The sequence below is a fragment of the Nipponia nippon genome, unplaced genomic scaffold, assembly GCF_047370975.1.
Source record: "Nipponia nippon isolate SJK-2023a ecotype South Korea unplaced genomic scaffold, ASM4737097v1 scaffold_50, whole genome shotgun sequence".
Classification (NCBI taxonomy): domain Eukaryota; kingdom Metazoa; phylum Chordata; class Aves; order Pelecaniformes; family Threskiornithidae; genus Nipponia; species Nipponia nippon.
Window position 1 is genome coordinate 611,534 of NW_028262370.1, and position 26,446 is coordinate 637,979.

Below are 26,446 nucleotides of genomic sequence, written 5' to 3' on the forward strand. Positions count from 1 at the left end.
GCATCGCTTGTTTTGTTTTGTTTTGTTTTGTTTTGTCTTCCTTATTAAACTGTCTTTATCTCAACCCATGAGGTTTTGCATTTTTATCCTTCTGATTCTCTACCCCATCCCACTGTGGGGGAGAGGGAGTGAGCGGCTGTGTGGGGCTTAGCTGCCTACCGGAGTTAAAGCATGCCAGCATGGGACATGGGTGCTGCTGAGCATGGGGCTGGGGACCTCACCGAATGGGGCCAGCGCCAAGCTGAGGGTCAGGGCTCGCGCAGAGCGTGGAGGTGGGGCCAAGCATGGGAGCGGGGCCAGTGCCGAGCACGGGGATGGGGACAGCACTGACGCTGGCATGGGAAGGCTGCCAAGTGTGGTGGAGGGGTTATGGCTCTGAGCGTGGGGACAGAGACAGCGCCGAGCCTGGGGGTAGGTACAGTGCTGAGCACTGGAGGGATCCTCCAAAACAAACTGGAGTAGGACCCAGGCAGGTTCCCAGACATCTCACTTCCAGAACTGTTCGTGTTCCTTTTAGCCCTAAGGATTTCGTGTTAGGGCAACAACAGACGGTCGGGCTCAGAGGTGACCCAGAAAAGGCAGTCCAGACCACTCGGGGTATCCTCAGAGCATACGATCCCACTTGGGCAGACGTCCAACAATTATTTGAATCAGTGTTTGCCCTGGATGAGCGGACACAAATCCAGGAGCATCATCAAAGTTGGGCTGCAGAAGCCGCTGGGAAAGAGAGAATTGTCAAACAGTAACTCTACCCACAGCCCATATCTATCCAGCCTACAGCTCTGAAGGTATAGACCGGCCTATACTTCCAGCCTCTATCTACCTGCTCTATCACCTCTGCAGAAAGTCACGTCAAAATGACGTTTCATAGAGCATGGATCTGGGGGAAGGGGGAGAAAGAAAAGGTGGAAAAAAGGAGAAGTGTAGGCACGCAAGTAAAAAAGAAAGGAGCTGAGTTATCCCAAAGGCCAGCTCAGCCCACCTCGCTTTCACTGCCAAAAAGCTGTGCAGCTTGGAGGGGAAAGAGCTGGCTTTGGTGCTGGGATGCACACAGATGTCTGAGTTCAGATGGGAAACAGCAGAAAAGCCCCGACAGGGCTCCTTTCCACTCTCCTCCTACCTCTGTGCGTGCTGAGACCTCCTCGTTTCCCTGAAGTCCTCCCAGACTAACAGGGACGTGGCCTCTGTCCAGTCCACGTGCCACGAGGGGAAACAGGTTTGACCACGAAGGGGGTAGCAAACAACTGCGTCTGCAGAAGCAAAGGGGCAGCTGCAGCTCAGCTTCGGAGATGCCCAAAGGCGCCCTGAGCCCCAGGAGCCCCTGGCGCCTGGACATTTGCTTGGCCCTGAAGCGCTGAGGGGCCTGGGGCTGGGGAGCCCGGGGACAGAAGCCAAGGACAGTGGTCAGCCCCGTAGGGAGAGTGACGGGGCTCTGTCCTTCCTTCTGGCCACAGGAGGATGCCCTGGGCCACGCCAGCACAGGGCGTCTCTCCTCCTCACCGCCCGGGGGAAGGCAAGGCCTGAGGGAGGCCCTGGGCGCTGGGCTCAGCACGGGCGGTGGGACCGGGGGCAGAGCCCCGTCTCCTGCCAGCTGCCGGCCTGGCCGATGCCAGCGGCTCCCGTCACGCAGCTCCTCCTGCCCAGGGCTGTGGCTGGAGCACAGCTAGACCCACAGTTTGGGAAAGACTTGCTGATCCAGAGCAGTTCCAGGGCGCCTCCCCTCCTGCCACCTCCCCTCCTGCCCTGTCCCCTCCCCTGCACTCCCTGCCCGCCCCTCCCTCCCTGCGCACGACCAGACCCCCCCGAGCGGATTGAGGGAGGGCAGAGCTGTGCACACACCCCCCTGCGCTGCTGAGAGAGCACCTCCTGCTGCCATGGCCCTTCTCGAGGCCGTCTCTCCAAAGGCCCCGTGTCCCGGCGGGCTGAGGAGCTGCTGCGCTGCGGGGGGCAGCGGGCGCAGGGTGGCTCTGGGAGGAGAGGCCCGGGATGCCTGAGCCTGCCCGGCAACAGCCGCGCCATTGGCCATGGCTGAGCCAATCAGCGGAGCCGGAGGCGGCCTGTCAGTCAGAGCCGGGCTGGGGCGGGGCTGGAGGGGGCCGAGGCCGAGGGGCCTGGGGAGAAAGGGGCGAGAGCCAGGCTGGGGGCAGCCGGGGCTCAGGGGGAGCAGGGCAAGGGCCAGGGCCAGGGCCAGGGCCAGAGGAGCTGCAGCAGCAGGAGCAGGAACAGGTATCTGCCAGTGCGGCTGGGCCTGGGGGGAGGGACGTGGAGGCCTCACCACGCACGGGCCCCGCCATGGCCCAGTCAGGAGCCCTGGGCCCGAGTGCTCAGCCCAGGGCCAGCCCCACCAGCAGGGTCAGAGCAGTCCCTGCTGCTGCCCCCAGGGTCGCCAGCCCCAGCCCTGACAGCTGGGGGTGGGTGTTTGATGTCCGCAGGCCAGGGAAAGGCAGAGTGGCCTCCTGTCTAGAGGCGGCTCCAGGCTTTGGAGCAGGCATGCTGTGGTGGGGACAGGCCAGGGGCCTTTGCTGTCCCCAGGCCTTCCCGTGGGTGTGGTGCTCATGGACAGCCCCGTCTCTGCTGCCAGCCTTTGATAAATGGGGATTTCCAGACCTGGAGTTGTTTCTGCCTCCTGGTGGGAGCACGCAGAGGGGCTTTGTTGCCAGAGAAGCCCGTGGGGAGGGCTCCTGGCTGGATGCAGCTCCCCTGGCAGATGCTTGTGCCCCTCTCTTGGCTCCAAGGTCTGATTGCTGCCTTTCCCTGAACCCAAGCTGTGCCGCCGGCTTTTGGGAAATGGGGGTACCGAGGGTGGATGGTTTTACCACAGCCGGGAAGTTCCAGTAACCTGTGAGGGATATTTTTTTCCTGGTTCTTGCAGGCACAGGTTTTTGTTGTTTGTTTTTTAAAAAAGTAATTTTTCCGAGGAAAGTTCACCAAGGAAAGTTGAGGGTTTAGCTCTGATTGCTGCCTGTGTGGATTGTGTGTGTCCTGATGCAGGCCCACAGCAGCTTTCAGAGGAGGACTGGGAGTATTGCAGGGTGAAGTGAGCAGTGGGGATCCCAAGCCTGTTTTGTTTAAGGCAGTAGTCAGGTGAAAATGTGCAGTTAGAGCTCTCTGCGTTGCTGACCCTTTTGCTTGGTGCTCTCAGGGTGTTTTCTAACCTTTTGCAGTGCTCCTCAGCAGAGAGCCGACGGCCCTGGGGGAAGGGCAGCACCCCCTTCTTTGTGCACCCCAGGATCTTGTGGCGCTGCATAAGCTCCTGCGCAAGCAGAAGTGGCCGATAGTCGACTTCTTCAAGGAGGCTGGTGTGGGCACAAGGAAGATGCCGGGTGCAGACTTCCTTCAAGTCATCAGAGGGGTACGTAGGGATCAGAACGGGAGTGAAGTGCCGCCACTGCCGTATGTCCTTGCGTGCAGACCCAGGGTGGTTCCAGTGGAGGCACCGGTGGTGGTTCAGCAAGGGGCACTTTGTCCTGTCTAAGCCTCAGAGGACGACTCCCACAGTCTGGAAAGGTGGAGGGGAAAGGGAGGGCAAGGATGCGAGAAGTGGGATGTCATCTAGAGGGGGTTGCGGGAGTGAGGGTACCCGTTGGTTCACGATCTCCCAAGAGAGTCGCTGCTCGGTTCTGTGGCTGCCCGCATCCTGCTGCAGCCACTGAACTGGCATCCCATTTCCCAGTGTCAATACTCCACGTTTCCCCCACAGTCTCGTATCTATATTCCCATTGCGCTGCCTTCCAGCACATATCTGTGCAGCAGTGGTCACCCTGAGCCTCACTTCCCAGAGGGCACAGCGGTACGGAGCTGTGAGGAGCACGCTCAGGTGTACGAGGGTTCAGCAGTGCAGTGTTAACTGATAGTCTGGTCCAAGCCCAAATAAGCCTTCTCAAAACGCAGGGGGCTGGGAAGTTTGGCATGCTAACCGTCGAGAGGTCCGCAGAAGGAAAAGCCACTTGCATGACTTCCATCAAGCCACTTGCAAAGCTGCCGCTTGCCCACCTTCTGCTGGGGGCCAAGCCAAAGGGATGAAGCCTCGTGCTCGTACCAAGCCCGACGCAAAGTTAAGGCACTGAGAAGTTCCCCCAGTCAGCCCGGAGCCAGAGGGCAGGTATCTAAGCTGCGATGAGATGGAAGAGCCTGGAAAAGAATTCATTGGCAGGAGGCGATGGAAGAAGGTACGGTGCGTGTGGCACCTGGGGTTAAGCGACCCGCTCGGTTTTGTGTCTGGATCGGTACTGTGCTTGCACTTTGACTAAGCCCCAGTTCAGAGCAGCAATTCTTGTTACTCGTCGTGGGTGCCAAGTGCTGCATCTCCTCTGTCCTCTCCGGCGCGTGGATTTAATCTTTTGCGTATAGGCAGGGCCTTGATAATGCTCCTGTGTGGGCAGCGTGTATGTGAAGGGCAGGTTTTCCGCACATTTGTGCCTGATCTTTCTTGTTGCTTTTAAGCAGGAAAATCTCGCTATGTACTGCCCAGGAACTAAAGAAATGCAAAGAGCTGATGAAGAAAGAGGTGCCCGTCAAGGAGGGAGTGCAGGTTAGTTCTGGTTTTCCATTTTCTTGACTGCGTTCTAACCAAAAGCCGTGTCTTAAACAACTGAAATGAGCTGAACTACTGGGGATTTCTCATCCCTACACAATTGTGTATTGCTGCGGACTTTAGCAGCCATAGTCCTGGACTGTGAGCCTGTGCTGTAGGGAGGTGAAAGCAGGTATTAAAGAAAAAAAAAGTGTGCTTTTCCAAACTGCTGCCAAGATTGGAAAGAAGCGATGGCTGTGGGCAGGTACAGAGCCATGGGCAGTGTCAGTCAGAATGAGGACCAGTGATGTGGGTACGGCCGTAGCGTGAGAGTTTTCATGGCCTTGAGCAGCACAGCAAGGATTGTCAGGCAGCAAGGCCGGCTGCCAGGGGTGTGTGAGCAGCTCCTCCCCAGCATGGAGACGGGCATGGGAGGAGCCAGCGCTGTTGCTGTGGGTGTGTAGCAGGTGAGAGCGGTGGAAGCTGCTCTCAGGACATGTAATTAGGAGCTATCGTCATGGTACTGGGTGGGAAATACCATGAGGGAGGAGGCTAAGTCATGAAAGGCCGTCTTAACTGTATGCGTGAAGTGGGGGAAAGAATGTGAGGGTGTTAAGGAGACTGTAAGTTGCGATGAAGGCAGTGAGTGAGATGATCGTTGTAGGAGCTTTCTGAGTGGGTGAGAATGGGGCAAGGCTGCACGTAAGGCCAGAAGAGGCTGTGGCAGCTGTTGAGCCAATCAGATCTCAAAGAAGAGATGATGATTTGGGCAAGATCTGGTGAAGTCAGCGTCTTGTACATGTTGCGGAGACTGCATAAGGCCTGAGTGCTGTCGAGGAGAGGAGTGTGAAAGGAGTGCTGGAGTGCCAGGGAGTGGGGATGGAGGTGGTCACAGCCTCATGTCTCAGTTTTCCATGGGCTGTGCGTATAGCCCACGTAACTCATCTTGCATTCAGGAAGAAGTGCCACCCTTTTGGCGAAAAGAGAAGGGAAAAGCACAGGTAATCTGTGGCAGAGCTCGAAGTTGGGGTGAGATTACCATGCTTAGTCTTCCCATTCTAGAGTATGAAAAACATTTCCTTGAACCACTTTCCCAACATAGCAAGGCGTGACTTTCTGAAGTAGCTGTTTTCCCAGGAGCTGCATGTGAGCTAAGGCAGATGAGAGAGTCTTGCCTGCCGTCAGTCACCGAGGCTGATGACAGGTCACCCAGCAGTTTTGGCAAGGACAGAACAAGATAGCTACGTGTGCTCCTCTGTGCTGATGGTAATTTCTGGAACGTGTCTTGCAGAGGTTGGTGTTCAGGTTTTGCAGGCTGTAGGTTTGGCAGGATCTAGTGTGTCATTAAGGTGATGGCAGTAACAAAAGCCAGTGGGATGGGGCTGAGAATCAGAAGGGTAAAAGTGAGAAAGGAACACGTGGCTTGAGATCAAAGCAGTTTAATAATGGGAAAGAAATGTTTTTTTAAAAAAATTGGAAGGAAAAGGGACGAAAACAACAGAGAGAGGAAAATAAAACCCAGGAAAAACAAGCGATGCAAATGAAAACAATTGCTCAGCACCAACCGAGCGATGGTGAGCCAGTCCCTGAGCAGTGGCCCCCCACCACCCTCCCCCCCAGTTTTATTGCTGAGCACGACGTCGTATGGTATGGAACAGGCCTTTGGTCAGCTGGGGTCAGCTGTCCCAGCTGTGTCCCCTCCCAGCTTGCTGTGCACCTCCCCCCTACTCGCTGGCGGGGCAGAAAAGGCCTTGACGCTGTGTCAGCGCTGCTCAGCAGTAAGTAAAACATCGGTGCGTTATCAACGCTGTTTTCAGCACAAATCCAAAACACAGCCCCATGCAAAGCACTCTGAAGAAGTGTAACTGTCCCGGCCAAAGCCAGGACAGTACGGCATTCTGGATTTCCTGTAATTTTCAGGAGTGCTTGAACAGTTCAATGTTATGTTGAGGTACGGTAGTTATAATGTCATCAGAAGAGAGGGAAGAGAGAGAAGATGGAGATGGCAAAGATACTCCAAAGCATTATAAGCTCTGAGAGAAGAAACATGGCATTTGCAGTTTCTATGAACAGTTTTCCTTCGATGTAGTGTTCTTTTAAAGATTTACAGACGATGTTTTCCTATGTCGGTATCAGAGTTCAGTGATTTGACCATAAAGCTCTACACTGAAATGTGAAAAAAAAATGAGCAACGTATCCTAGCAAGAAGTGTAATGCCATAGACTGGAGAGTTTTGCTCTTGTAGTTTAGAGTTCTCCTTCAAACGCAGGTGTGTGGTTTTCACTTGTGCTGTGCTGGGCAGTGATTTAAAAGAAGAAAAAAGCCAAACACAAAAACCCAGCCCTGAAACTGCCTGTGACATTGGAGGGGGGTGAGACATATCCCATTTTCTGCTTCTTCCGCTCTCCTGCTTTCTCTTAAGCTTGTTCCTATCGCTATCATGATCACTATTCTTGCTTCCTGTAGAGCCAAGACAACGTAAGAGATATTTTTGGGCCGGTGTTCTCCTGTCGGGCAGAGATGTCCGTGTAGCCGTGCTCAGTCGCAGAGGCAAAAGGCCTCACAGGTGGGTGCGTGGTGAGTGATGGTTCTCCCTTATCAACAGTGCTGTCAGTGGAGGGGTTTGAGATCGGTGGTAATTCCAGAAGAATGACATGATTATTGCTGCGTCAGTCTGAGAGTGGGAGAAGAGCAAAGTTCTGGGGAGGAGAGGATAATTTTAATTAGCTGTAAGATTTTTTACAGCGCAGGTTTTGTGGGTCAGTGACGGCAGTCATGGAGGTGGTGGCTGGGATTGTGTAATGGAAATTCTTTTGTTGGGCAGCTGAAGCCTAAATTGCCCTTAGTCTTAGTGGGACGAGTGAATCGGGCAGCATGCAACTTGTTTTCTTGAAACTGAAGCTGGTTTAGTTAGAGGGCGAGCGTGTTTGGAAGCTTTGGGAGTTTGGGGGCAGAGGCCAGGCGGACGCTGGTGCCCTCGGTGGAGGGGGCTGTTTGTGCCCCGTGCCCTTGGCCTGGCGCTCGCAGCCGGGAAGGGGCTTTCCAAACTCCTGGTGGAAGGAGCCAGACGTGGGACCTGTGGCCGAGCTGGGGGACAGGGAGCACCCCTGGAGCAGGGTCAGGACCTGCAGCAAACCTGCCTTCAATTCATCCCTTCCCAGCTGGACACTGCCCAGGAGTAACTTTGCGGGTTGCTGTTCTCCCTCCGGAAGCATGGCCCGCACCAAGCACAGGCAGAGGTGCGCCTGTGCCGGGAGAAGACTTGAAGCAGAGCCGGGGCTGATGGTGAGAGCTGCCAGCAGCTGTCCAGCTCAGGAAGATGCAGGTAAGATGCCACAGAGGGGCCAGCAAGCGGTTGTCACTTGTCTTGCAGGAACAGGATTTAACAGCGGAAGGGAGGCAGGACGAAAGGGCCTTTGAGGTCCAAAAGTGCGTCAGACAGCTGGCGTAGTCGTGATGACAGCAGAGGAGGAAGAGAAGCAGATGCCGGTGAGCTGTGTGGGACAATGCTGTCGAGGTAAGATCTGCCGCACAAACACAGCCATGGGGCGGCGGTGGAGTGGGTGAGAAAGGCACCTGGGAGAGAGGAGAGCACGGGGAGATGGGAGAGAGAGGTGGAGATGGAGGGGCAAAATCCAGGGTGCTAGAAGTGAGGAGGCTCCTGCTGTGCGGGTGCCTGTGAGGTCCCTGGTCTCTGAGTAGCTGTTAGCGTTGGAGCAGGCCTCTGGCTTGTGCAGCTGCTTACGTCGTCATGAACTGCCGTTTTCACATCTTTTTGGAGAAGAGGCAGCTAGGTGCTAGTGTATGGTACTGACTGTCTTGCAGATGTTTTGCTTCTCTTCTCTGTGTCCTGCTCTCTGTCCCTGCCTCTCCCTTTCCCTTTTCCCTTTGCCTTCCTTTTCCCTCTCATCCTTTTGCCTCTGTCCGGCTCCCTCGCCCTGCCTGTGTCGGTCCGTCCCTCTGTGCTTCCTCCTGCCCTCCTCTGCTCTCTCTGTCCCTCTGTCCCGCTGCTCATTACTATGTTCCTGGCCGCCCCCTGCCCCCTTCCCCCCTGTCCCCTTCTCCCTGTCCCTGTGCCCACTCCTCACCAGGGGTTTCCTTTCTCTCCTCCCTGCCCAGCTCCCCCTTGTTCCTGCCATCCCTCTGTCCTGCTCCCACCCCTCTCTGCCGCTCTGTCCCTCTCTCCTCCTCCTCCCTGCTCCAGCGGGGCTCTGGGGCCAGGGCAGCGCCGGGGAGGCGGCCATGGGGCCTGCGGGGGGACGGGGCCCAGGTGGGGTGGGGGGATGGTGTCCCCACAGGGTCAGACAGAAGGGCAGGAGCGCCCCGCGGCAGGAAGGGAGCCGTAGTCCTGGGACACGGGGCTGCCAGGTGGCCATGTTGGTTGCCAGGGCATGCCGGGAGCTGTAGTCCTGGGGCATGGGGCTGCTGGTCAGCCATGTCGGTCTCGGGAACAGCAGTTATCAAGCAAGATGAAATGCTGTGGGACGGCTCCGCTGGGGACTCTGAAATGTCCTGAGGGGGGATTTCTGATTTGCAGCGGCAAATCTAATCACTAAAGGACACTGATCCTCCCTGGGTGGCAGCTTTGCTGGCTCTCCATCACCCTGTCACTGGCTTTTTGGGGCCCTGGCTGGTGGGACCCCTGGGGCACGGTATGAAAATTCCCTTCCCTAACTATTAGATCAACCAGTCTTTAGAGTATGAAAGTGTATTAACTTTCTTTGTAGAGAGAGATATATGATGCATTCACGTGATACACTGTCATGTGATGAGGTATGGAGCTTTACTGGAGATTTTGGTATTGTTCATGCTGAAATCAAACAAAGGAAAGGACAGCCCAGCCCTGGAAAGAAGGCCTTTGCTTCTGGGAAGCTTAGAGCTGTCCAGGAAGGCTAAAGGACACCCCGGCTCAACCAAGAGAACGCCAGCGTCCTAACCCCTCTGAGACGTCTTTGAAACCCTCCCGGCATCGTCAGGCGTCATAGAACAGCAACGCTAGCAAGGCTGACTCCAGGGACGTCTGGATCAGTAGACAAGCAGCGAGAATGCTGCAAGACTAGAGTTGCTTTGCAAAGTTTGACTATGATTAGTAATTGGTCGTGTGGGTGGGAGTGATGAGTCAAGTCGTCTGGTACCTGAACAGTTGAAGGCTATAAGAACCCTGTGTAAAGGCACATGTGGGGTGCCTCAATGGGGCTGGGACATGGTGTCTCCCTGAGACCCACCCTGGTCCCTCCCCTCAAATTGTTGTGTCTGTGTGTGTCCCCCCATATGCAGCTAAAGGTTGCAGAGCAGGAGGGTGGGAGGGATGGGGGGGTGAAAAGGGGCGTGGCCTCCGGCAGAGGGCTGTGAAGCAGCGGCGGGGATGGCGTGACTGCAGCAGAGCCGCGATGGTTGGACAATGTTTATTGGCGGGCAAAGACATCCCAGCCAGACTATGCCTTATAAATAACTTAGAAACAATGAAGAACAGGCAGACGTGAGAAACACCTGGAAAAGGATTAGGAAAAAATTGCTGATCATGCTGGAGTCCTTGCTTACCTGTAGTCCTTCTCTCGATGTTGATCTTTGGACTTCTTTTTCTCCTTGACCTTCTCTACAGTTTTTCATTCTTTGGTCACCTGTCTTTTGGCATTCCTTCTCGGTTTCACCTCCGCTTCCTTCTGTGTGGGTATGTTTTCTTTTGCCATGTCTTAGTTTGTCTTTTTCATTTTCCCGGGATGCGTCCTCAAAGTTGGAATGAGCTGACCCAGGTGGAAGTGCATGCCTTTCACGAGAATATTTTTCACGTGGCTGCTGGGGTATTGAACAGTGATGGACGTTTGCTCGGTGGCTGCTAAAGCGATGTACGTCTTCCTCTCCAGCGAGTGCGTTGTGAGGCCCTCTGCTTTTGCAATGATAATCCTTATGGGACCTGTTGTTGTAAGCTTGACTCGATTTGTCAAAGTCTTTGTCACAATGAGAGGACTTTCTCTCTCTGCCATCCCTTGTTCCATGAGTGGGGTAAGAATCATTGCAGTATCTGCCTTTTTCCCATCTCTCTGGTTCGTCTTGATAGTATCTTTCTCTGCTCCGCGTTCTCTCTCCTTTGGAACGATAACACCCATTCCTGTCTGGTGCTGTTCTTTCTCTGCTTTGGGATCTAGAACGAGAATATTTTCCCGAGCTTCTGACATTATTGGGACTGTTTCTTTCATGACGGGAAGATCTACGCTTGCTTTCATTGCAATACTCCTGCTTAGGATGATTTTGCTTATTTGTTTCCACACTGCGAGAGCACCTCCTCTTGTGGGAGCGATCATCTGGTTTGCTTCTGGTTTGCTTCTCCTTCTCCCTCTCTTCAGTGTCTGAGATTTCTCTCTTCTTTCGGTGGTGCTCTTTGTCAGTTTTTTGAGAGTCCTATCTTTTTTCCTATGTTTGTCTCCTTCACATTTTTTGTTACCCAGTCCCTCATTTTCTCTGGAAAATTGACTCTCCAAAGCTTCATCCAGCTCTGTCATACAAGAGTCACTAAGAGGTGGTACCTCTGCATAGTTATTAGAAATGTCCTTCGTATCTTGGCATTTGTCTGTAATAGCTAGAGATGCAAGTTTTTTAGAAGCACATTCCATGTCAGACTTTATCGAGGAAGTTTGCCCTAATTTCTCTTTGCTCTCAAGAGACCCTTTGAGGTACAAAGGATTTCCTTTTGAAATTAGTTCAGGTTCTTTTGATCCTCTTGCTTCGTCTTTGTCTCTACGGTCTTCAGACTCACACTGCCCAAGGAATTCATCTTCAGCGCCCAAGGATTTTTTCCTGAGCTTGTGCTGACCATTGATATTGGGATGCGCATTATCAGCTTTTGTTACAGTACTTTCAGCAACTTCTTCTTTGGTAGAAGTGGTTTCAGAATCTGGGTGAGTAAAAAGATTGTCAGCCTCACAACGACAGTTGGAAGGAACCTTCCTGGGTTCTTTATAGGCAAACAGTGCTGCCCTCACTACAGTTGCCATGCCCCTTGTCCTCACCACATGACTCCTTGTAAAAAGGGAGTCTCCATCTTCTTTGCAGCTCCCCTTTAAGTAGTGGTACATGGTGATGCGATCACCTCGAAGCCTCCTTTTCTCAAGGCTGAACAAGCCCAGCTCTCTCAGCCTGTCCTCCTACGGCAGGCTGCCTGGACCCTGCATCATCTTGGTGGCTCTTCTCTGGACCCCCTCCAGCCTGTCCACATCTTTTTTGTATAACGGGGACCAGAACTGTGCACAGTATTCCAGGTGTGGCCTGACAAGCGCCGAGTAGAGTGGGATAATGACTTCTTCATCTCTGCTGGTGATGCCCTTTTTGATGCAACCCAGCATCCTCTTGGAACAATTAAAACATAAAAGTTAGCAGACGGAAAAAATACTGTCTTCAGTAGAAAACGACTGTTTGCAAAATTTCTACATTAGGAGTTGAACAAGGTCACGTTGAGTTATAGGCACTGTCCCCACTTTACACATCACCCCACTCACCCCCCCCAACCAAAGTGATGAAGTATTGTCTCAGGTGAACTTCTCTGAAGTTGACGTGTTCTCATCTCATCTAACGCACAAAGCGTTACGATGAAATCTGTGCTGCGTGTTTTCTCAGTATTTCACATGAATTAGGAACGTTATAATGCTCCTGAATACCAAATACACCATAGGTGAGAAATTCTAGATGGAGCAAACCTAACGCGGTGTTTCAAGCAATCCATTTGTTTTAGAAAAGAAAATCTCAGAAGGTTTAACAGGTTGGACGTGGCAAGTGGAATCTTTCCACCTCTAAGATTTGCAAACCTTTTCAGTGATCTTGTGAGAACGTTGGGAGTACGATGCATCGTATACCTCTTGGATGCAGGAGCCATCTTTTTACACCTTAAAACCAAGCCCAGACCAATGTTCGGACATGCCTTTGAACTTCTGGCCATATGAAAATGTCAGGGTGCAACTTCACGCTGACAAAGGCTGTCGAGCCCCAGTGTAGACAATACTAGGTATAAAAGTGTAATGTGAGCTACCGGCCCCAATTCGTAGCATATATTTCCAGAGACTCAAAGAGAAACAGCAAGATTACTCTCTTAGAAACAAATGTATTATCTTCCAGGCTTTGAATGGAAAACATGGAGACCATTTACATGGCTTCCACAGAAGAACAAAGTCCAAGCCACTCCCATCCACCACCGAGTTCTTTTCTTTAGACAGTATATGGTTTTCAGTAAAAGGAGTTTATTTTAGAAAGCTGTACAAGTCTTTACGCATCACGACCCATATTCACAAAACATCTTCCCTTTAGATCCAAAGTAATATCCAGGAATGGCCCATATGTATCGGAAAGGGCTTTGCAGTTCAAGCACTTTGCTGGAATCAAAATACAAATGCTTAACAATATGTGAAAGAGGCTAACCGTGCAAATTTCAATTCTGAAAACCTCTTACTTTAATCAAACTCCAAACTCCTGTACTACAGACAGACAAAAAGACACAGGCCAGTTCAAAGGAGAGTAAGATTTTTAAAAAGTGCCTCGGGATCTTAGACATCCTCCAAATAGTTGATGAATCAGTGTTGTGGCTTGAGAAGGTCTGTCTAATGTGGACATAAATGGCCATCAGCCCTCAGAAGATTTAAGGCCCAGAGTTAACCCTTCAAAGAGTTTATCTTTTCATGAAAACTAAGGGCATAGTTGTTAATTTATGATGGTAAATAAAGGAGTAAGAGGGACTAGAGAACATTTAAAAGTTAATTTGTGCATGCTTACTTGGTGCTTCCATTCAAGCAAGCTTTCTGCAAAGCATCACCAGTGAAGCATCAGAATTCACGGGCATCCTCCTGGCTGCCACAATTGAAATGCTTTCCTATTCCTACTACATAGGAAGGTTCTTATATTGATCTCAAATGAAATGAAAGAAAATTCCTATTTCTAAAATCTCTCTTCTTTAAAGTATCAAAATAACTTCTATGCACCAAATAATTCTTTGAAAAATTAAAAATTGAAAAAAATAAAATGAATGTGAGTTTCCATCATGCACATCATACAGAAGCCTTCTTTAGGGCCTGAAGAGTGAAAGAAGAAAGCATCCCAGTCTAGTCAAGTGGACATTGCTACAGGAAAACCTAAAAAATTAGTAATCTTGAAGTTATAGGTGCCATGTCCACTGGCCATGCTACATTCTCTTCTCCTAAGGTGTCAATAGCCCAACAGTTTGGTGACATTTTATTATGCAGAACTGTATAGAATTAAAATGTCGATTAAGTCTGTATTAAAGTGCACTTTCCGATGAGAAACCTAAGTAACTATTGCAATGTCATTTTTTTTGCAGGGTGACAGGAACGTGAACTCCACAGACTGCAGAATATATGAGGAAACAACGTTGACATTGATGATACAGCACTAAGAGAGAATGTGTGTTAATTTCCAGCACACTGCTATTAGGTGAGCCACATGATACAGAGCTAAAAGCAGTCAAGCAGCATCAAATTCCCAGGGAAGCAGAATTCAGAAACAAATGGACCAATGCCTGAAAAAAGGGGTTTACGATCATGCCATTCCCTGTATAATACCCCAAATTTACCTGTCAGCAGAAATAGGTTAGACAAGGAAGGAGGTGCAGAATACCGGTTTGTACAGGATCTCAGAGCAATACATCAACATGTGATTGTACCTCCTCCGGTGGTTCCAGACCCATCAACCAGGTTATGACCAATTCCACCTTGGGCAAAATACTCTCCTGTTACCGATTTAACACCTGCATTTTTTAGTATAGCAGAAGACAGCCAGCATCTGCTCACATTTACGTGGGAAGGCCAACAACTAACGCGGACCCGCTTGCCCCAGGGGTTCACTGGCTCTCCCATGATATTCTCCCGTTTCCTTAAAGATGACTTGAAAGATACTCTGTTACCTGGAGGTTCTGTACTTGTACACTATGCAGATGAATTGTTGCTTGCTGGTGAGAGAGATGAAGATTGCTGGAAAGATACCATTGGTCTCTGCACGGCTTTAGCAGCAAAAGGTCACCGTGCATCTCTTTCTAAGCTTCAGCTGTGTCAGCAGGAAGTAAAGTAGTTCGGATTCATGCTAAAAGAGGGAGAAAGATTAGCAGACCCAGAGCGGGTCCAGGCTATTGTAGAAATACCAAAGAAACAACCGCGAGGATTTTGAGGCGCTGTAGGCTACTGCAGAGCCTGCCTAGTGCGGCTGGGGGAGTTAAGTAAGCCGTGACAGAAGCTACCAAGGCCGAGGGAGTGGGGTCCAGAGCGAGAAAAGGCTTTCCAAGCTGGAAAAGGAGCTTTGGCTTGTGCTGGGGCATTGGGATTGCGGGATGACTGCAAGTGCTTTGAACCAGTTGTGCGTGAGAAGAAAGGAGGAGCTAGCGGAGTCCTTACTCAAGAGCTGGGTCCCCACCGCCGCCCTGTGGCACATTGCCCAACTCAGCTGGGTCCTGTAGCGCTTTGCTGCAACGCTCCCCATTGACATCACAAGCACCTGCACAAGCCAGGTGTCCTTTCCTTCCCAGTCCCATGCTCAGGCAACAGTTGCATCACAAGCACCTTGGCAAGCCAGGACCCTGCTTCTGCTCCACCACCTGATGAGTCATCAGTGACACCACATGCACCTGCACCTAGAAGGTTCCTGCTCCAGCCCTATCACATCCTCAGCCACCTATGACATCAGAAAACCCTGCACAGCCCAGCTGCATGCTCCTGCCCCAAGAGCTGCAGAGCCCCCAGTGACATCACAAGGACGTGCGGAAGCCAGGTGTCCATTCATAGCCCATCAGGTCCTTAGCCCCCAGTGACATCACAAGCAGCTGTACCAGCCAGGGGCCTGCTTCTGTCCTGTCACCTTCTCAGCCACCTATGACATCACGAGCACCTGTACCAGCCAGCTGCATGCTTCTGCCACAACTGCTACAGAGCCACCAGTGACATCACAGGCAGGAGCACACGCCAGCTGCATTCTCCTGGCCTATCCGCTAGTCAGCCACCAGTGACACCAGAAGCAGCTGCACAAACCAGGGACTTTCTCCTGCCTTACCAGCTACTTGGGAAGATGACGTCACAAGCACCGGCACAAGCCAGGGGCCAGCTGCAGCCTTAAAAGCTACTCAGCTACAAGTGACATCACAAGCACCTGCACAAGCCGCGAGCCTGCTCCGGCCTTATCTCATAGAATGGCACATGTGGCCTCCAAGCACATGAAGAAGCCAAGTGCCTCCTTCTAACCTATCGCCCACTCCTACACCTCTGGCAACACAAGCACCAGCACAAGCCTGGCACCTGCTCCTGCCCTAAGAGCTCCTCAGCCAACAGCGACCTCACAAGCACGTGCACAAGCCAGCTGCATGCTCCTGGCCTATCACCTACTCGGCCACCTATGACATCACAAGCACCTGCACATCCCAGGGTCCTGCCCCGCACCTATTGGCTACTCAGCCAAGAGTGGCCTTCCAGGAACCTGAATAAATCCGGGGCGTGCTTCTACCATATCACCTCGTCAGCCATCCCTTACGTCATAAGCAGCTGCAAAAGCCAGGTGCCTACTCCTGCCCTAAGAGCTACTCAGCAACCAGTGACCTCACAAGCAGCTGCACACACCAGCTGCATACTCCTGGCCTATCAGGTATTCAGCCACCAGTGACACCAGAAGCAGCTGCACAAACCAGGGACTTCCTCCTGCCCTATCAGCTACTTGGGAAGATGACATCACAAGCACCGGCACAAGCCAGGGGCCAGCTCCTGCCCTAAGAGCTACAGAGCCACCAGTGACATCACAAAAAGCTGCACAAGCCAGCTGCATGCTCCTGCTCTGCTAGCTGCAGGGCCACCACTGACATCACAAGCACCAGCCAAAGCCAGGTGTTCATTCATACCCAATGAGCTACTTAGCCCCCAGTGACATCACAAGCAGCTGTACCAGCCAGGGGCCTGCTTCTGCCCTAGCACCTTCTGCCCTGTCACCCAGAGGAAGGGTCCCTGCAGACCAATGCACGCAGGGCCGCAGAAGCTGGCACGGACATGTCCCAGACCTGCCCTACTTGCTCCAGCAGGGCTGGGCAGCAGCCTGTGGCCAGCGAACACGCGAGTCCCTCCGGGCTTCCCAGCTGTCCCTGCAGCTGTCGGAGGCCAGGGCTTTGATGAGCCCAAATCCATGTGCCCCGAGGGCTGTGCCCAAGAGACCCCCAGATGTTTCGGGCAGCTCCCTAAGAGCAGGATCGAAGCCCTGCTCACAGAGATCCCCCTGCGTCAGGCCAGGGAGCTTGGTCTGTGCAGAGGGGTGCAGCAGCTGCAAGGGGTGGAGAGCCAGCTTGTTCCCCAGCCCGGGGTGGGGAGAGCGGTGGGAAGGGAGATGGAGGCGGAGGACTACTGGTCATGCATCCCCGGATGCAAGCTCTGCCCAGCCAGAGCCTGAGCGTAAAGGAGCTGGGGCAGCCCTGGCTGGGGAGCCAAGCGTCCTGCTGGGGGATGCCCCTGGGAGGTGCTGCTGGCTCCCTGCTGCCCTGCTGTCTGTGGGACTACTGCTCTCACCGCCTACAGCCATGGGCCCGCACCTCCTTTCCCCTTCAGTCTGCCCCCAGCCCCAGCACCAGCTCAGCAGCTCTTGCGGATCTCTGTTCTGCTGGCTGCCAGAGTGCGATACCTGAGGTGGTGGCTGCCCCGTGTCCGTGCCTTGGTGCAGCATACAGCCACAGAGACGCTGCAAAATGTTTTAACCACTTGCCTTGCCTGAGTGAACCTTTGGGTAATTGTCGTTAATCCTGGCTGCCGTGCCGAGATTTCGAAAGAACCTCCTCGTGTCTCACCGAGTGGGACAGTACAGGGAGAAAGAGAGGGTTGGGACCTTTAGGGCTCTAGGCAAGCACAGAGCCACCATGTTTGTGGGGCTGTGAATGGGGTTCCAAGGATACTTGAGGACCAGCAGCAGCTTTCAGTCGTGCCAGCTTTGCTATGGAGAAATCCCTGTCCCAGGACAGAGCTGGCCCAGGGAGCAGAGGTGGGGGTGATGGCCTGTTAATGAGCCCCATCGGTGCTTCTGTGGCTCACAATTTAGCAGGCCGGTCCCACTAGGGAAGCTGGGTTCCCCCAGGCCATTGGCGGGATCCATGCCCAGCTCCCTGCCTGCTGACACCATGGCCATCCACGTCCCTGCGTGCCCTGATACGAAGTTCGTCCCAGAATCGACAATTCCTGGGTTTGCTGTCGTTATGACCCAAACAATTGTGCTACTGATCTGTATTTATTGCTGTTATTCCGAAAATAATCGCCGACCCCTGAAGCTGTCGGTCGGGAGGCTGTCGTGCCACCCAAACCCCATATCCTGGCGGGGCTGCCTCAGGCCCTTGGAGGAGGGCTGGGGCAATGGGCTTGGGGGGCGGGGGGGTGGTTTCCGTTCCTCTGGGGGCTGGAGGGTGCTGGGCTGGTCCCGCGACAGCCGTCTGGCTGAGTGAGACAGCCATGAAGGCCGGGGTGCAGGCGGGCGAGCGCGTCCCCTCGCGGTGCTCTGTGGCAGGCGGGCTGGTTCTCCAGGCACAGGTGATGGCTGCTGGTGTTGGGTCCAGTCCTCAGAGGTGCTGGGGCGGGCAGTCTGGCTTTGCAGGCGCGAGGGGCAGCTGCTGGTGTCGGGCTGGGCTCCTGAAGCTGCGGAGAGGCGCCTGTGGAGAGAGGAGGCTGCTGAGGCCCCACCACGGCTGCGGTGCCGGGCGGGTGCGAGGGTGTGAGGCAGCGCTGGGCGCACCGTGGGGTGCGGGTGCCTGGCTGCACATGGGAGCTGTGGCATGCACGCTGGCAGTGTTTGGGTGCAGATGAGAGAGACTGACTCTCTTTCTCCAAAGCAAGGCCGAGAGCTGGGCAGGTTCGTAACCACGGTCTGAGGTGCTGGGACGCCTTGGCCGAGGTGAACATCAGGAATTTACGGCATCACCTAACAGGGTGATTTCTGCTGGTAGGGAGATGTCACTAGTGCGCTTCGCACTTTCTATGGCTACGTCATCCCTCGTTGGTTTTCTTCCTGACCTTGCTCTGCCTACGTCTGTTGCTGGGTCTGCTTTTCTCGAAGCAGGGTCACTTTTAACTAATACTTACTAAGAATGGGTTTCAGAAAAGAGTGCCCATGAATCGAGAGGCCAGACAGAACATCTTCCAGCAGAAATCTGAGTAGAGCTTGGCCAGTAACTAACTCGGCACTCCAGAATACCCTGCCTCTAAACGCTTCATGGCTAAGAGCAGCCATCAAATACAGAACTTTGCCCCCCACCCCACCCTCAGCAACTCACTGTTTTCTCTTCCTCCACAGACACATCACACAACACAACACCATCCCAAGCAGCACGGAGCCCAGGATTGCCATGACCCCTTCTATGCAGTACTGGTGGAAATCTTTAGCGTCTGTAGCATTTGTGCTTCTCTTGCCAGCCACACCTGGAGGAACAATTCCATCTCTTAGTGTCTCCTGCATGCTACCGGTAACCTCACAGGAGGTCTGACACTGCCAGGAAATGTCCTTTCTCACTTGGTTAGCATTTCTGAACCACTGAACACCCTGGGGCTGCAACGTTTCCTTGCTTTCTAGGAGAAGCAAAGGAAACTCCCAAAGCCCTGGCAAATCCATGCACTCCAAAGCCTGTCTTTCTCCTCTCAGCTTTGCTTACGCTCTGGGATGGCCGTAATCCAGTTTTCCCAGGGCCATGGGTTTGCTCCCCCTTCTTGGTGAGCTTTCACATTTGCGCACAATTTCTCCTGCGCTCGCCCACCTTCACTTTCCAAGGCTTGCTAGTGCTGCTGCCTGCAGGCTCTCTCCGACCCTTTGGGACAAGTTGTCCCACTGAACAGAACTCACAAGAGCAGATGGAGAGCACGTGGGTGAGCGCAGATGTTTGGCTAATTGCCCCTTCAAGTGAGACGGACCAAAACCATCCCTGCATCACGGAGTGCCACCCCCAGCTCTCCCTCCCCAGGGGACCCACACCCCGAGGGGACGGAGTCAGGCCCTCTCGGGAGACACCTGAACCTTGCTCTCCCTCTTTGTGTTTTCTCCCACATGGGCACCACTTGCATGTCCCCACTTCTCAGGACTTGTCTCCCACTTAGGGACCCCTGCAGGACTGCTCAGTACCTGGATCCTTTTGAAAAACTTCCTCTCGGCCGGCGTGGTGGGCTTCCCCGGGGTTGGACAGCACTGCCAAGAATCCGAGAAAGGGAAAGCCTCAGCATGGCTCAGGCACAGAGGGTGCAGAAGGACGGTGCAGGTTCCCTCTAAGCCGTGCCTGATCTGTCAGTGCATCCCTTTGGACCTCAGTTCACAGCAGGGATCCCCCTCTCTTGTGCCTAGGGGGACTCACGGCAAGCTCTGGGATGCAGGGATTGCAGGGGGTCCGTTCGATTGAGAGTCATATTTCCCATCACCTGCTGAGCGGGGTTCACATGGCCTCGTTCCCAAAGTGGCAAAGCTCTGAAATTCCCATGAGCTGGGTGTGGTGGGCGGTGAGCACCTCCCTGCATCCACAGAGGGTTACGAGGGGGGTGTCTCTCTGGCACGCGGATAGCAATAACCTCCACACCCCAGGGACGACAGTCATCCTCAGAGAGCCGTTCCTGCCTTCTTTTACAACTCTTGCTCTGTACTAATAGTTTGGCTGCTGACACCATGGGCAGTGCTGGGCACCAGGGGAAGAGCCTGCAGACACGCACTGATTTTCATTCCGGACACGGGATGACCAAAGGACAGCAATTACCTGGCACGCCTCTTGATGGAATTGCCGCCGGTTTTTCATCAGAGACTGGCACTGCGTGACTGCCTCCTTCCTGAAGCGCCTCCTGCGCCACAGTCTCGCCATCCATCTCTTGAGAAAGAAAGTGGGTCAGTTTAATCAGAAGTAGACACTCCTCATCAGGAACATGCTGTCTTCGGGGGCCCCTACTTCTCAAAATACATGAATAACGCTTAGAAACAAAACCTGGGCCTTTCGGGGTGCACCTAGTCACTAGTGCAAACACTGCGCCATTCCTGGAGAAAAATGTAAGCGCTAGACACTTTGCAGTTTACCAGCAGACAGCAAATCCTGACCCGCTGAGAGACTAGGCGATTGCACGTGACCTTGTTCACGTTCCATTTAGTGCATTTTTGGCACACTGCAAGGTGAGGGTAAATGTCTTCCTTCAGAGAGGACAGGAAGATGCTGTAGCCAGTTCAGCTGGGCAACGAGCCCTTCTGAGAAGCACTTCCCCTCATGCCAACTGCATTACACGGGAAGGGTAGCAGACGCACACGATGGACTGAACCGCAAGCTCTGGCAACCGTATTCTGGGCGCTTTCACAAGTGGCGGTGAAGAGCCCACAGTCCCCCAAAACAAGAGGGAAACCACACCCGAGTTATCTAAAGCAAAACTAGAAACAGAGAGCTGAGACACCCGCGACCGAATTGCCAGCCCTTCATTTTAGCTGCCTTCAAGTTGGGTGTCCAGCCTCAAGCTGGGTGTCCAGCTTTCACCTGTCCCTGACCCCAAGGTGTCACCGAGCGTCCTCAGCCATCAAGGAGAACAACGGGGCTGGAGCAGGCTGTGAAGCCGGGGTGCTCCCATCCTGGCCAGGGGATGCCTGCAGCCCAGGCAAAGTCTGCCGGGCTCAGGGACCCCAAGCTGCCTGTGCAGCCCCTCCGCTGCCCAAGGGCACTCTCCCCTCTGGCGACTGGCGGGGTGCTGGCCTTCTCACAGCGTCTCAGGAATCAGCTCCTCGGCCACTCCCTCACGCGCCCCAGGTGGGAGCACCGCCAGTTCCTGCCAGCTGGATACCAATGGCTGCCCAGAAGAGCTGACTAGGAATGGGAGAACTGGGGCAGCAGCTGTCCCTGGGACTCAGCTTGAACCACAACTGGCAGCAGAGACTCTGGACCATCTCTGCAGCTCGCCAGCGCCTGCAAGGCCTGAAACTGAGTGGCACCGCCATGAGGCTCTGATCGATCCCTTCCAGCTGCGTAGGCTACGGCTTGTCCATACGCGCATCTCAAACCTCAGCTGCCCAAGTCTTCTGCTTCAGAGTGATATATACCCACCACGGGCTGCTTTGTCCAAGTCCTTCAGGATGTCCTTTAGCACTTCTGATGACCGCTGGGAAGATTTTCCTCGGTCAGCTTTATACTTTGCTCTTTCAGGACCTTAATGGAAAGCATCAAGTTAAATTTCTCACAAATAAAAGACCGAAAATGAGTGCTTAGCCTGTGAAGTCACTCAAGACTGATCACTCACCCCTGGCATGCCAGGTGAGCTCCAGCGCAGGATCCAGCTGAGAAGCTGCAAAAGCCCTCCCTGTGCCCACACCTGCAACCAAACACCCACGAGAAGTTTCCATCATCCATCGGGATCTTCACTGCCATTACTGAATAGCAGAACAGAGAAGGGGATCCCAGAACGACATGGCGCACAGATGCAGCTCTCTATTCTCACACCCGCAAGAGATGCCTCACTCACATTTGGGCTTTGAGCTGGCAGCTCTCAAAGGAATTAAAAAGCCATGACGTACCCATGCGATCGCCCTGCGCGTCAGCCCTGGAATCCGGCCAGGAAGCTGGATATCCATCGCCTCCAGCCGCGTCTGTAAAGAAACAGAGCAGAGAAGCTCCCATGAACTATTTCAATATACTTGTTCAGATCTGAACGGCAGGGAACGCAGTTCAAACATGGGATTGCTCCATGCCACTTGCCCTTCCCCTCAGGAGCATCATGCAGGCAGTTACTGGGTGCCTGGACCGTGCCGGTCTAAAACAAAGCGTGCACGGAGCCGTTGGGAGAGAGGACTCCCGGGAGCTCCCACCAGCTCTAAACTCAAGCCCAACAAGCCCGCTGGCTTTGCAGCAGGCGCTGGAAGCAGCGCAGGATTGGAGAGGCTGGGAAAGAACGCTTTGCAAGGCAGAGCGCCCCATCGGACCGTCGCTGAGCCCGACCCATTCCCTCTCTGCTCTTCTGCCTGTCTGAGCATCGGCCAAGAACATAGTGAGTAAAATTTCACATCAACAGGCTATGAAAACCTACCTGCTCGTTCAGTCAAGTGCCATACCTGTGGGATCGCCCCGAGGGTCCCAGACAAGATCCAGCTGAGAAGTCGGGTGGGCATCGCCTCCAGGCACAGCTGTAACCAAGCACGTTTCCATTAGATGTTGTGATCTGCTTCTGTCTCAGTGACCTGCAGTGACTGCAGGGGGTCAGGGAATGACGTGGGACCCAGACGTGGGTGGAGATTTCCAAAGCTGCAGAGGGGCCTGTGTGGCCTGGTGGCTGGCACCTGGCAGCTCTCCAAATACCGTTTCCAGGCCACGTGCAACACCCCTCAAGGACCTGAAGGACAAACACATGGCCCCTCGGGGATTTCTTACTGGGACATCTCTACGGTGCACAAAGGGGGCCCACACCAAAGCACTGGAGGAAAAAATTGATCATTCACATGTCTCGTGGAGAAGAGCCCGCTGGCCAGGGACAGGCTGCACCAGTGCTGCCCCGTCTGTTCCCCGGGCTGCGGGCTGGGGCTGTGTGTCCCAGAGGGACCTGGGTTCACCCAAGGAGAGCACTGCAGGGCTAGAGCAGGAATGCCCCTGTTTTCCTGAGTGGACATCTCCCAAGGATGGACGTCCCCGAGGCTGAAAGCCAGGACTCAGCCAGCAAGCAGCAGAGCCACGGTGCCAAGCACAACTGTGACCAGCCTGGAGGAGAAGTGCTCGCGTGGGATGCGCAAGTTGGGGGAAGGCTGCCCTGGGGCAGGGCGGCACAGGGCCGGCTCTAGGAGCAGTTTCTCCCCCTGCGACACTGCTCCCGGCCCCATCGTTCACCTGGAAAATGCCCCTGCAGTGGCCACAGCCCCCTGCGCCTCCCCGCAGGGCGTCTGCCTCCTGCTGCCCGTGGAGCTGGCTACGGCTCACCCGGCCCAGCTGGGCCCCACTGCTCTCCCAGCCCTGCCCCAGCATGACCCCAGGCCTGCTGTCACCCCAAGGCGGGGTGGGTGCTGGCCCTCGCCTGCCCGCCTACCTAATCCCCGCGCTCGCCACGGAGCAGCCCCAACGTCCCAGGCTCGCAGGACCAGCAGGAGGAGGAGGAGGAGGCGGGCAGGGGCCAAGGCCCCCTGTGCCTGCACCATGCCGCTGCTGCTGCTGCTGCCGCTGCCGCTGCTGCTGGCACTGCTGGAGCAGTGCCTGTGGCACAGCACTGTACATCATGGTGTGGCGCAGCGGGGCTCTGTGACCTCACAGCCTGGCCTCCCCACTGTGGCCACACCCTGGGGCACCGCCCTTCCCCCAAGCACCGCCCCTCCCCCAAGCACCACCCCCAGCACGCCACGCCCTCACACGTCCCCTCGGGATGGCGAAGATCCTGGAGGGGAGGGAGACTGAGACTGTCCTTACTCAAGAGCTGGGTCCCCACCGCCGCCCTGTGGCACATTGCCCAACTCAGCTGGGTCCTGTAGCGCTTTCCTGCAACGCTCCCCATTGACATCACAAGCACCTGCACAAGCCAGGTGTCCTTTCCTTCCCAGTCCCATGCTCAGGCAACAGTTGCATCACAAGCACCTTGGCAAGCCAGGACCCTGCTTCTGCTCCACCACCTGATCGGTCATCAGTGACACCACATGCACCTGCACCTAGAAGGTTCCTGCTCCAGCCCTATCACATCCTCAGCCACCTATGACATCAGAAAACCCTGCACAGCCCAGCTGCATGCTCCTGCCCCAAGAGCTGCAGAGCCCCCAGTGACATCACAAGGACGTGCGGAAGCCAGGTGTCCATTCATAGCCCATCAGGTCCTTAGCCCCCAGTGACATCACAAGCAGCTGTACCAGCCAGGGGCCTGCTTCTGTCCTGTCACCTTCTCAGCCACCTATGACATCACGAGCACCTGTACCAGCCAGCTGCATGCTTCTGCCACAACTGCTACAGAGCCACCAGTGACATCACAGGCAGGAGCACACGCCAGCTGCATTCTCCTGGCCTATCCGCTAGTCAGCCACCAGTGACACCAGAAGCAGCTGCACAAACCAGGGACTTTCTCCTGCCTTACCAGCTACTTGGGAAGATGACGTCACAAGCACCGGCACAAGCCAGGGGCCAGCTGCAGCCTTAAAAGCTACTCAGCTACAAGTGACATCACAAGCACCTGCACAAGCCGCGAGCCTGCTCCGGCCTTATCTCATAGAATGGCACATGTGGCCTCCAAGCACATGAAGAAGCCAAGTGCCTCCTTCTAACCTATCGCCCACTCCTACACCTCTGGCAACACAAGCACCAGCACAAGCCTGGCACCTGCTCCTGCCCTAAGAGCTCCTCAGCCAACAGCGACCTCACAAGCACGTGCACAAGCCAGCTGCATGCTCCTGGCCTATCACCTACTCGGCCACCTATGACATCACAAGCACCTGCACATCCCAGGGTCCTGCCCCGCACCTATTGGCTACTCAGCCAAGAGTGGCCTTCCAGGAACCTGAATAAATCCGGGGCGTGCTTCTACCATATCACCTCGTCAGCCATCCCTTACGTCATAAGCAGCTGCAAAAGCCAGGTGCCTACTCCTGCCCTAAGAGCTACTCAGCAACCAGTGACCTCACAAGCAGCTGCACACACCAGCTGCATACTCCTGGCCTATCAGGTATTCAGCCACCAGTGACACCAGAAGCAGCTGCACAAACCAGGGACTTCCTCCTGCCCTGTCAGCTACTTGGGAAGATGACATCACAAGCACCGGCACAAGCCAGGGGCCAGCTCCTGCCCTAAGAGCTACAGAGCCACCAGTGACATCACAAAAAGCTGCACAAGCCAGCTGCATGCTCCTGCTCTGCTAGCTGCAGGGCCACCACTGACATCACAAGCACCAGCCAAAGCCAGGTGTTCATTCATACCCAATGAGCTACTTAGCCCCCAGTGACATCACAAGCAGCTGTACCAGCCAGGGGCCTGCTTCTGCCCTAGCACCTTCTGCCCTGTCACCCAGAGGAAGGGTCCCTGCAGACCAATGCACGCAGGGCCGCAGAAGCTGGCACGGACATGTCCCAGACCTGCCCTACTTGCTCCAGCAGGGCTGGGCAGCAGCCTGTGGCCAGCGAACACGCGAGTCCCTCCGGGCTTCCCAGCTGTCCCTGCAGCTGTCGGAGGCCAGGGCTTTGATGAGCCCAAATCCATGTGCCCCGAGGGCTGTGCCCAAGAGACCCCCAGATGTTTCGGGCAGCTCCCTAAGAGCAGGATCGAAGCCCTGCTCACAGAGATCCCCCTGCGTCAGGCCAGGGAGCTTGGTCTGTGCAGAGGGGTGCAGCAGCTGCAAGGGGTGGAGAGCCAGCTTGTTCCCCAGCCCGGGGTGGGGAGAGCGGTGGGAAGGGAGATGGAGGCGGAGAACTACTGGTCATGCACATCAGGGACAGGTGAAAGCTGGACACCCAGCTTGAGGCTGGACACCCAACTTGAAGGCAGCTAAAATGAAGGGCTGGCAATCCCCGGATGCAAGCTCTGCCCAGCCAGAGCCTGAGCGTAAAGGAGCTGGGGCAGCCCTGGCTGGGGAGCCAAGCGTCCTGCTGGGGGATGCCCCTGGGAGGTGCTGCTGGCTCCCTGCTGCCCTGCTGTCTGTGGGACTACTGCTCTCACCGCCTACAGCCATGGGCCCGCACCTCCTTTCCCCTTCACTCTGCCCCCAGCCCCAGCACCAGCTCAGCAGCTCTTGCGGATCTCTGTTCTGCTGGCTGCCAGAGTGCGATACCTGAGGTGGTGGCTGCCCCGTGTCCGTGCCTTGGTGCAGCATACGGCCGCAGAGACGCTGCAAAATGTTTTAACCACTTGCCTTGCCTGAGTGAACCTTTGGGTAATTGTCGCTAATCCTGGCTGCCGTGCCGAGATTTCGAAAGAACCTCCTCGTGTCTCACCGAGTGGGACAGTACAGGGAGAAAGAGAGGGTTGGGACCTTTAGGGCTCTA

The 26,446-nt window shown here is 54.7% G+C and overlaps 1 protein-coding gene and 1 pseudogene across 4 annotated transcripts; one reads left to right on the top strand and one right to left on the bottom strand.

Annotated features, from left to right (window-relative positions):
- Positions 1-2,125: 2,125 nt before the first annotated feature.
- LOC148051957 (uncharacterized) lies at positions 2,126-16,684 on the top strand. 4 transcript variants are annotated; one of them, XR_015699388.1, is made up of 8 exons: positions 2,126-2,226; positions 3,165-3,352; positions 3,892-4,169; positions 4,447-4,531; positions 6,980-7,079; positions 7,675-7,798; positions 7,887-8,030; positions 13,833-16,684. XR_015699388.1 is itself a non-coding variant. In XM_087734927.1 (7 exons), exons 3-7 carry the CDS (start codon positions 4,122-4,124, stop codon positions 13,835-13,837), a joined length of 402 nt encoding a protein of 133 aa, XP_087591053.1. In that variant the 5' UTR covers positions 2,126-2,226; positions 3,165-3,352; positions 3,892-4,121; the 3' UTR covers positions 13,838-16,684. The 4 variants fall into 4 exon arrangements, 1 of the variants encoding a protein (XP_087591053.1); XR_015699389.1 differs by lacking the exon at positions 13,833-16,684 and adding an exon at positions 9,340-9,495; XR_015699390.1 differs by lacking the exon at positions 7,675-7,798.
- Positions 10,051-11,505, bottom strand: LOC148051958 (uncharacterized; annotated as a pseudogene).
- Positions 16,685-26,446: the final 9,762 nt, after the last annotated feature.